The sequence below is a fragment of the Vigna unguiculata genome, chromosome 9, assembly GCF_037176805.1.
Source record: "Vigna unguiculata cultivar grain cowpea cultivar isolate G323 ecotype 2 chromosome 9, ASM3717680v1, whole genome shotgun sequence".
NCBI classification, from domain to species: Eukaryota; Viridiplantae; Streptophyta; class Magnoliopsida; order Fabales; family Fabaceae; genus Vigna; species Vigna unguiculata.
This window is the reverse complement of record NC_140800.1, coordinates 30,900,422-30,911,877: the sequence shown is the minus strand read 5'-3', so window position 1 is coordinate 30,911,877 and position 11,456 is coordinate 30,900,422. Positions and strand designations below refer to the sequence as shown.

Genomic DNA, 11,456 nt, shown 5'->3' with positions numbered 1-11,456 from the left:
TATACAGGTCGCATGTTGGGCCACAAACCTGTGTACCAAATGTTATACAATTGCGGGCCATCGAAATTAACTCGTTTTCCTTATGCGAGGCAGACCAACTCGACATGCATTTTGCGGGCCAAATGCAAGGCGAGCCAAAATGGAGTGGACCAGCCTACATTTCCATCCCTATACACAAACAAAAACACAATTACTACATTAAAAAATTCCTATGATAAAATTACATATATCAACAATACAATGTTTACTTGACTAAATTTAAAAGCATAATTAAAAGTAGGGTTAAATATGTTTTTAACCCTTAAACTTTGACATGAAATTCGAATTTGTCTTTATCCTAAACTTTGATATAATTTGGTCTTCAAAATTTAAAAATAAAGGGTTAAATGTGTGTCAACACTTGATTTTGTCCGGTCAAATAAAATGTGTTTTTTAAAAAAAAATTAAAGAAAAATAGTAAATAGCAAATGATAAAAAAAAAAAGTGGAATAAAATGTAGAGAGGAGGTTTAAAAATTGGAAACAAAGTTGAATAGGAATTAAAAAAAAAAATCATTTTTGGACCTATTTGGCCCAATTTTTGTTAAAAATGTTAATTTTTTTTCCTCACACCCTCATTTCTATTCCTACCCCTCTTTTTCAAAAAAAAAAAAACTAACAACATTTTTCTAAAAAAAACCAATCACGCTCACACACTTGGCTCACCCTTTTTTCTCCCACTATTCACGTTCCCACGTTACACACCTCACTCTCTTACACTAACTCACGCACCTAATCCGCACACACTCACCTCTCACCTCACATGCGCACCACTAATGCACACACCACAACACCTCACGCTCACGGATCACACACTTCACAAATCACTCGCCTAACATTCACGCACACACCACTAACGCACTGCACACAAAACTCACACACACCTCACTTCATTCTCTTACACAACTCACGCACACACCGCACCACACCTGCACTAAACTCACGCAACACTTGCATTCCACGCACTACACACACCATTTATTCTCACCTGATGCCCTAAAACACGCACCCACTAACTAACCTAACAAACACTAACCTACACTAACAAACTTAACAGAAAACACACTAATTCATTGAACTACGCACTGCATCTCACTCACAGCGCACACTCATCTCACGAAACACACGCACGCTTCATTCACCAGCGGAAATTCAAGGACCCTCTCACGTTCACCGGGGGCTTTATAAAGGGGTTTTCATAGTTTTTTAGTGGGGGGATTTCTGAAAAAAAAAAAAGAAGAAAAAAATTCTGAGAGAAGCGAGAAAAAAAGAGAAAACAAAGGAGAAGGAGAAGCAGAACTAGAAAGGAGAAAGAGAGTGGGATCTTCCACGCAAGTCCTCTCCCCCAATTTTCTTTTAGCTTCGATCTTCCGCGCGTAACCACTCGGGCATCTCCGGCGAGGCCATTGGCGTTGACGAGGTTTGGAACCCTACCAGCGTTGTTGACAGGAACCATCATTAACCAGCCGCGACCACTGGCATTCACCTCCAAACGCTCGTCGAACCTGGCTGTCGTTCTCACCGTTGGAACTCCCTCATGTAAGTCACTACGAGCACAACCTTAAACTCTTGTTGTTAGCCTTCGAGGTTTTCCCTCTTCCTCAGTTATTTGTGTTAATTTGGATTTAATTCTCGATGTAGATTGTATTTGATTGAGTTAGGAGATGTTGGAACCAAATTGAATTGATGTGTCTATAGATTAGTTTGGATTTGATGATTGAAATTCTGGGGTTGAAGAAATCGTACAACCTAACCTCTGTTTGGATTTAATTGGATGTTGTTTATGGTTTTATGGTTTGAATGCGTTGAGTATGTTGGCGTTTTGCATTTGGTTTGAACACGAATTTAGATGAATATGATGACATTGATTAATTTTTTGTATTCTGGCGTTAGATCGGACGTGAAAATTGGGTTTTATTGTGAGGATGTTAATTGAATTGTTGACTATTATCAGAATTGTTAAAACTGAAATGCGATGGTGACTATAGTTTAAGTTTCAAAGTATTTGATTTTAGATTCTTGTTGACACCTTCTATTCGATGATGGTTTATGTTCTTGATGTTACGAATGTAGTTCTAGCATTTGAGATTGTTGGATTATGTTATGATATTATAAAGCTGAAACTGGAACAAGAAAAGGAAAGTTAGTATATGAAATTTTAATTTCTTGGAACTTGAACTTTTGAGTAATTGAATTGTGTGATGTTTATTTTGTCTCTTAAAATTTTTTGCGGACTGTTTAGTTAAGGCAGGAAGATGAGAAGGATTGTTAGAAACATCCGGTATGCACTTGAATTATAGTTTCTATTTTTGGTTCTTTTCATGCTTATATTAAATCATGGTTTATAGATGTATTTACCGTAAGACTTGTCTTAGAATAATACATGATCGTATAATTTTGTGGTTAAGATCAGTATTCATGGGTTATTGGAATGGAGAACGTAGATTCTATTATTGTTCTGTCATATACAATTGCATAGTTTAACTTTCCTTATTTTGCATGATGAGTTTTATGGGTTTATTTGTAGATTTGGAATTCATGGTTGTAGATATTTATTGGATGCATGTTCATATTTTATTTTGTACTTACTGTCATTTGAGAAAAGAAAATTGAATGAAAGAGAGATATCAATGGATGTGGAGGGTGATTATATTTTTTAATATGGAAATTATATTCAAACATTTTCTTTAACTCAACTTTGACATGCCGACGTGGTACGACATTTTTAATTTTTACATTAACTTTCTTTTAATGTAAGGAAATTGCTAAACCTGTGGGAGTTAATTTTTTTTTTTTTTCCAAAACCAAAGCATGTAGAGACAGAGAGAGAAAAGGTACAGTGAGTAAAGTATTGGTGTTAGAGAAACAGAGAAAGAAACTGTTTACTTTGCTTCTCACAACAACACTTTACTCATTGTGCTTTTTCTCTCTCTCCATCTCTGCATCCTTTGGTTTTGGCAAAAAATAATTTTTAACTCCCCCACGTACAACGGTTTCCTTACATTAAAAGAAAGTTAATGTAGGAATTAAAAATGTCGTGCCAGTCATGTCAAATTTGAGTTTAAAAAAAATGTTCGAATATCATTTTCGTTCTTTTATCATGTTTAAGAAAAATTTAAAAGAAGAATGAAATGTTTTTTCTGAAAATAGGAGTTAGTGAAACATAGATTTGACTCATTATTTTTTTTACACCGCTATTTTTACAATATATGCTTTATTCTTTCGTTTTAATTTGGGTGGGATAGTATCTTACTACATCTCATTTTTTTATGAATTACATTTATACTTGGGTTCATGCTTGCACCCTCTATCATTAATTAAAGATTTATATTCTTCATACCCCTATTTTGATATTTACAACCCTCGTTGACGATATATGTTTTTATATAAAATCATTTTCTCCTTGCTTGTTCAATTTTTTTAAAAATCGAAAATTATTAATTATCGTATTAAGTTTCGGACTTACTTGATAATTATAATTTTCATTCGATTTAAATTAGATTTGATTATCATGTTAAGTCTTAGACTTACTTTATAATTATAATTTTCATTCGATTTAAATAAGATTTAATTATCATGTTAAGTTTCGAACTTACTCGATAATTATAATTTTTATTCGATCTTAAATAAAATTAATTATCATGTTAAGTCTCAGATTTACTTGATAGTTAAATCTAAATTCTTAAATAAAATTAATTATTATGTTAAGTTTCAGACTTACTTGATAATTAAATATTTCATAGTAAAAAAATAATCATCATGTCTAGTTTTAGACTTTTTTGTTGGTAACTCTTTATCATGTTGAGTGTCATATTCACTTGATAAATAATACAAATACGTTAAAATTTAAATTTGAGAAAAGTTATTAATCAAATTGAAGTTTTGTTTTAATTTGTTTTAAAGAGAATTATGTAACCTTGATCTTTCATGTTGAATGAGAATACGTAAGAGTAAGGTCAAACACCTTGTCGGACCCAAATATAAAATTTCAAAAAATGTTTTCTTCATTCATATTAGTATGTTTTGTTTGATTTTTGAGAAGAATAAATATATTAAAATTACATTAGTTTTGTACACTTGATTAAAGGTAACTGCTGTCTTAGGACAGATGTGTGGGATGCTAATATCTTCCCCATACATAACCGACTCTTGAACCTAATCCGGTTTCGCAGAACATTTTTCAGGTTTTCCATAGTTTTTCAAAACTATGGTAGCAACTCCCTTTATAAAAATTATATTTTAAAAAGATGCTTCTTTTATGTTCGTTGTTTCGTTGCGATTTTTTCCTTTTTGAAAATAAAGGGTTAAATGTGTTTTTAGTCCTTGCTTGAACTTTGACATGAAATTATAATTAGTCCATATCCAAAACTTTGATACATTTTGATCCCAAACTTTAAAAATGAATGAATATTGTCCTTTTAACCCAATTACGTTAAACTTTTTTTATGTATCAAACGTGTTTCCCAGCTAACAATGAAGCGGAAACATGTTAAATGGTGTAAACAACTAAAACTGTTTATTTTTAAAGTTTGAGAACCAAAATGTGTCAAAGTTTCGGACAAGGAAGAATTCCAATTTCGTGTAAAAGTTCAAATACTATAAACACATTTAACCCAAAAATTAATAAATATAGTCTTCCTAACCCAATTGTGTTAAATTGTTTTCAGATGTCAAAGGACCTTTTGAGTGGTTATTGTCTTATATATTCTAGCTCAAAGGTTAAACCGAAACACCATTTAATACTAAAAGAAATTACGGTCGTTGGATTAAGATAATTATATCTATTCATTTTGAAAATTATATATAAAAATGTATCAATTTGAAAATTTAACAAATTCCAAACCTATTTAAGGTATATAACCATTGACTTATAAGTCTAATATCCACAACTAAATTTATATTACTGAATACATTTAAATATTTGTCTTCACTTAGTTGAGTAGACTTTTTGTGGTTGAAAATAGTTTGTAATGCAAAAAACAGGTTTCTGTATGATCTGCAAAAACAAAAATAAAGAGAATATAGTTTTTTTTTTCACTTGATTAGGAAGTTTAAATATTAAAAAGTAAGGGGTGCTAATAGTAGGGCCCATAAACTTTCTTCAGAGCATGTGTTGTTTGGGCATTCCGTGATTCCTGCGATACAGGGGAGGCAGAGGCCAGCGAGACAACCTCGGCGCGGTTGTGGTCTAACATCAAACACCCAAGAACTGTTCTCTTCAAACAACGTCGATACTGCAAATCCTTCAACTTTGGACGCTCTCTAATCCCCGACATGCAATTAGCACGATGGCGAACCTTGTCGTCTTTGAAGACTCGCGTTATTCCCTCACTCACGCATTTCTCCGAGTTTCATTCCACTCCTTGTACTTGTCAAAATTGGAAGAACAAATTCAGCTCTGTGAGTTTTTTTTCTTTTGCTGATTTCAAAAGACGATTTTTTCTTCGTGTTGGGCTCCGTTTTTCTTTTTCTCGATATTATATTGAGTTTGGGTTGTTTATGTATCATCTCTTTCTGTTTGTGTTGTTTATGTTCTCGTTTCTTCTTGGACGACTTATTTGCACTTTACTACCTATGAGAAAGTTTGGAAATTAATACAAGGCTTTATATTTTCCCCTGCAGCATATAGGAAATGGTCAACATCAACCATCAAAGGTATACATTTGGAGCATATAACTTTAGCCCATATATTTCTGCATTTTGTCGGTAATTGTAGGAAATTTATTAAACCGTGCCTTTTACGGATTGTAAAATTATGAAGTATTATTCAAAGCAGCGTATTTTGGTAGTTTAAATTTCTCCTGTAATAGAATGGCTAGTTTACCTTTTAACTAGTTTTATACAAGTCAAAAGCTTTATCATATGAATATGATGATGATGAAGCCTCCTGCATTCTGAGTTGGAGAAAAAGTTTAACTGCAATGCAAAGATTTTATTTCTACTGGTTTCCAGCAGCCAATGGTGAATTTTTTGTACATTCCACTTGTGAACAGTACTGGAATCATTTTCTAATCGTCATATATTTAGGACAATGACAAATAGCTTGTGAGAGTTATAGATCTTAGGTTTTACAGAATTTCCTAATATGAAAATATCTAAAGTCTGAACTAAACAAATGGAGGGCAACAATTTATGATGAATAGAGCAATTTAGGCACTTCTATTTGAATGCCATTTGTACATATTCACACATGTTAATCCCTAAGTTGACCGGAACCTGTTAAGCTTTTTATGTAAGGTGAAGGTTTTCTACACCTTAAGTTACGCATGCGGTGAAATTGCTATTATCATTTAACCTTTGTAGGTAATCGATTCAAGTCCTAATTATAAAGAGAATCAGAGAAGGGTTGAGAGGAGGAAAGATTCATATTACAAGTTGTACCACATTCTTCAGTTTTTACTGTTTTCTTTGATTACATTAGTGTGCTTAGTTAAGATATGGCATTCTGTTTTATAAACCCCATGACTTTCAAATTCAATTGTTCTAATGTTATTGTTAATGATACTTTTGTGGTGATATAAGTTATAATTTATAAACAAACAATAGCCGATGACTCAAATTAAGTGCAAGCTTCATTTATTGCCTTGCAAATATTTAGTCTTGTGTGTATTAGAGTGTGTTTCACTCGTACTCAGAATTTATTGATTTCTCATTTCTGAAGCTGAAGGAATTTTTAACTATGAGATGCAGTGGAATTTTCTAGCGACATGCGATTCATAACAAATGTAGATAGAAATCTATTAAGCGTGTAGTTTAGCACTGACATAGTTTTTTCTCCTTGTGTTTCTTTATACTGCTATAATTGTGAAAACCCTGTTTCTTTGACATCAATATAATTATTAGTGAGTTGCTTTACTCATGATGGAAAAGTGATTTCAGAGTCAAATCAAATTCATTACCCGTCAAAAGCGTGCTGATGCAAAGAAAGCTCTGAATAGTCTTCTTTACAATAGTGGATCCTCTAAATTTTCATTTGAGGTATGCTTTCCAAGATCTTTGATTATGTTGAGAAACTTTGTTCTTTGGCGTTGTTATTATATTAATAATTCCTTTTTATTTGTTACTGTCCCTGTGTTTGCTTAAAATTTTCTGGGTAAGGATTTGTGTGGTGAAAGTCTGGATTAGAAAGAGGGATGCACTGCAAGTGCGTGAACAAGCTGGTTTTTTGGATTAAAACTTTTGCACTCTTTAGATCGTACTTTCTATGAATTTATGGGAGTAATTTGATTACTTAAAACTAAAGAATTTCAAATTCTGCCTACAAAATAAGAATTTGGAATTCTTCATACTTCCCTTTCAAATCTATATTTCTTCTCATTATAGTCTTTCTTCACCTCAGCCTCAGTTGTGTCATCGTCGGGCCAGTTTTGGTTAAAATACCATCAATTAGCTCTAGGCCGGGGTGCCGATGGCTCACTATCGTTTTTTCAGTTGATGTTGGTAGGAGTTTGTTTTAAGTTGAAATCTATCATGAATTTTTTCTCTCCATTTCTAAGTTTATTTTATATATGTCAGTGTTATTTCTCACTGACTTTAGTTAGATAGTTATAGTTTTCTTTGTTAACATTAGCAGTTTTTTTTTTCTTTACTGATGTTAAACATATTTATCTACGTCAATCAAAATTATTTTTAATTGATGTTAGTCAAGGTTGTCTTTCAACTAACGTCGATTAGAATCCTAGTTAGAATCATTTATTGATCAAAGTTAATAAGGGTTTTCTCAACAAACCATGGGGGAACTGGTTTTCAACTAATGTTATTGATGTTGGTAGGAGTTAGTTTCTGGTTGATATTATTGAGATTATTTATTCGTTGATGAAGGCATGAATATTTCTTGGTTGATGTTTATTAGGGTTTTTTGCACTAATGTTGGTGGGAGTATTTCTCGGTAGATGTTAGTTATATTTTTTCAGCTGAAGTTTATAATGGTTATCTTTTATCAATGTCTACAAGGATTTTTTACTAACACCAATAGTATTATTTGGTGGTAATTAAAATACTTTATATAAAAAAAATTAAAATTCAATAAGTTTGAACTGTCTTGTCCAAACAAATTATTTGAGAAACTAAACAATTTGAAATGAAAGCAATTCAGATTTAATGTGTTTGAATTGCTTAGAATTATAAAGTTCCCTATTCAAACATAATATAAAACTAATATACTATCCAGAAAGGTGTCAAATGTCAACATTTTATGATCTGTTTACCCTTGAAATTGAGTTTTGGTTATTTGATGGTGGGTATTTTTATGTTGATGTTCTATGAATTTTTGGAAGATTAACAAGGCCCATTACTCTAGTCGCTGTTAAAACTAGTTGAAACCTACATGTTGAGTATTGTTTTCATCAATTTTAATCCATTTTAGAAATAGAATAAGACCTCTTTCTCTAATATGCCACGAGGAGTTGCTGCCGAATTACTCTCTCCCTCTTTAGCTAACATCATAGTGAGGTTAAGGAATGAAATTACATTAATCAAGAAAGGCCACTCCATGCATTTCCAAGTTGCTTTTGCTTGTACTTAATACGTTACACTGTGTTCTATTTGTTATTATTACAATTGCTAACTGTCAACTTATGATGACAATGTTTTATGGCGTACATTCTTCTAGGACAAGTATGAAGGCCTAGGTAGGCCTTCTAATAAAGGTCAACCAAAGTCTGGTCAGCGGTCTGGTCGAAAGCCACAAAAGAAAACTAAACGTGAGTTCTTTTTCAGCTCAAGTTTATAGTGTATTCCGTCATTTCTTTTCAAATTTTCTCATCATTTCTTCCTCAACCCACCCTCAACTGCATGTCTGTGCTTGTTAGAGTTTCTTGTTCTAGTGATAAATTGACAGTCTGGTAGCAAATTATTCTGGGGGAAACACATAGAACATTCAGATTTTGAAATATTATATACACGTGTGGCAAAGGGATAGATTACTAAAACCTTTTATTATAATTTTTTTTATTATAAATTTTAATACTAAAAGCGAGCCCCTATTATTTCGTTGTCAACGATTGTACTCCTATAATATGCCCTGTTTTCGGGTTATATTTGTAATATTTCAGATCTCAGGAAATATATGGATTTCACTTAAGTATTCTTTTAATGAATTTTTTGTAGGAAAGTAAACTTTTCCAGCAATATTTGTTCGTTTAAAGTGCAGTTGTTATAGTTAAAAGTTGGTACTCTTAGTCATTACAATTTATTATTTGATCATTGCAGACTAGTAAACAATCTGATCAGACATTGAAGATGTTTTGCTTTGCCATCTGGGACTTCTTTGTGCGACTGTCTTTAAATTGACATTTGGTTTACTTTCCTTTCCACTGATCTCCACTATATATGTTCAGGAAAAATCAGAAGAGAAAGTTTCTCTGAAGACTTTGATGGCCAACCTGAGCAAATATTCCATGCATCATACGGTAACAAGTGTTATACGTGGTCTTTTAACAATTGGAGCGGTTCTTTTGAACATTCTACATCGGAGGGGTTTGAATGGAGGGAACATTCAAATCGGACAAACAAGTGGAAAAATGAAAGTGATGTTGAGCAGGATGATGATGACTTCTGTTGTGTGGGATCAAGTTCTGATCGAACTGTTCTAGGTCTGCCTCCAACAGGTCCATTGAAGATTGAAGATGTTAAAAATGCGTAAGTGCTTCAGGGCTTCTGCTCAGTGCAAGATCTTATACTGGCATAAAAGATAATGTACACACAATATAAACTGCTGATATCTGTTTATTTCCCTTGTAGTTTTCGTTTATCAGCTTTAAAATGGCATCCTGATAAGCATCAAGGCACTTCCCAGGTGAGTTTGAAATATTCTTTTGACCAAGTTGTATTATAAATACATATTAGACTCATGGAATTGACTATTGAGGATGCAAAATTCTGCATTAGCTACATGATCCATCCCGAACTACCATTTTTATATTGAGTCATCTTGATGATATACTTTGAGCACAAAAGTAGTTGCCGAGTACTGTGAAATTGGTATCATGTATGTATGCCATCTACAAATAAACAGCCATATGTATTTCTGGTGGCTTTTATGGTGTACCTTCTCATGAAGGGTGCACCAGTAGTTCTAGTAGTATTTGCCATTGATCAAAATGACTCCTGCATCAAAGGTTAATACTCAGTTCAGTACTTATAATTTGTTAAACAGATTTTTTTAACTTGGTATTTATAAATGGTCTCCCAAAAAATGGAAATTGTTTACCAGCCCCTTCAAAATACAAGGAAAAATGGGAATGAACAAATGTGTGTGTTGGGTTGCTGAGAAATAGGTCTTGTGCATCTCTGTTTAGATTGTGGTAGAGGGGTGGTGCAACTACAGCTAACATTTTCCGGGGATGTGCTTTAGGATTCCCTAATCAGAAATTGTGCCCACTTGCAGAAAAAGGTTGGGAGTAGTGATTTTTGGTCAATCAACCAACTTCTCATGCCCTCGTTGGAAAGCTGCATTAGACATGAAAACGTAGTAGTTCATGTTTACTCGTTTTCCATCAATTTTGCGCAGCTATGGTGGTCATTGGTTTTCAATGTTTGCAAAGGGACAAATGAAAATTGATTTCCATATATTTAGGATGAATGACAAATAAAATATAGGTTTTACTCTGTATTGTAAAAACTTATTTGTCATGTGTTCTTAAGGTGCTCCATAAAAGCAACCTTTCATTTTGTATCTTTTTGGTTATTATATGTGCTATCTGGTCTCATGCTTGCACTTTATCTTTATGTGATGGCAGGCCATGGCTGAAGAAAAATTCAAACTATGTGTCGATGCATACAAAACATTGTGCAATGCTCTCTCCCCATCATAGATGACCATATGGCTTGTTACACCTTCAAGTCAGTAAAGAAATCCATCACAATTGATCAATGTTGTACGATTAAATTTTATTCTTTTGTTTGCAATTTTGAATGTTACATAAGGGCACATTCTTACAGAAAGAAGTGAACGACTGTTCAGTCAGGGAAATTAATTTTTCGCTCCTATGGGGTGGTTTTTGAAATGCTTCGTTATATATTGCGATGTGATAAATGCAATGGAATCATTCTATTTTTTTTTTCTTTCTTTCATCAGGCTTACAGTTTCATGTGTATTTGTTTTATTTTTTAAATCTTACTTCCTCTGCTGCATTATATTTATTTCAATTTTGGAAGGGGGTGATCTTTTTCACCTGTCTTGTTAGATATTTAATAATTTTTTTATACCCTTAGATGTTTTTCTAGTTTTGAATAATTTATATATTTATTGTTTTAGAAGTAGAGGGGAAAGGGTAAAATAAGAAATTGCAGAGCTATTTTACTGTATTTCTAATATTTCTAAGTTTGAGTAAAATAACCTTAAAATGATAAATGAAAAGAAACTGGGAGTATTTAATAGGAAATGTTATGAATGGACCAGTTTAAGACTTCTGCAAT

At 32.8% G+C, this 11,456-nt stretch overlaps 1 protein-coding gene across 1 annotated transcript; it reads left to right on the top strand.

Annotated features, from left to right (window-relative positions):
* The first annotated feature begins 949 nt into the window (after positions 1 to 949).
* LOC114164334 (Chaperone DnaJ-domain superfamily protein) lies at positions 950 to 11,111 on the top strand. The gene is made up of 8 exons (XM_028048969.2): positions 950 to 1,577; positions 5,144 to 5,438; positions 5,661 to 5,693; positions 6,918 to 7,016; positions 8,650 to 8,740; positions 9,377 to 9,677; positions 9,780 to 9,834; positions 10,778 to 11,111. The coding sequence occupies exons 2-8, from the start codon at positions 5,313 to 5,315 to the stop codon at positions 10,850 to 10,852; spliced, it is 780 nt and encodes a 259-aa protein (XP_027904770.2). The 5' UTR covers positions 950 to 1,577; positions 5,144 to 5,312; the 3' UTR covers positions 10,853 to 11,111.
* Positions 11,112 to 11,456: the final 345 nt, after the last annotated feature.

Bases quoted from the DNA above. Each gene is read 5' to 3' on its own strand.
- LOC114164334 (XM_028048969.2), top strand. From the start codon at position 5,313: ATGCAATTAGCACGATGGCGAACCTTGTCGTCTTTGAAGACTCGCGTT. The intron at 5,694-6,917 runs GTATACATTTGG...AAGTGATTTCAG, and splicing joins GTCAACATCAACCATCAAAG to AGTCAAATCAAATTCATTAC. The intron at 9,678-9,779 runs GTAAGTGCTTCA...TTTCCCTTGTAG, and splicing joins ATTGAAGATGTTAAAAATGC to TTTTCGTTTATCAGCTTTAA.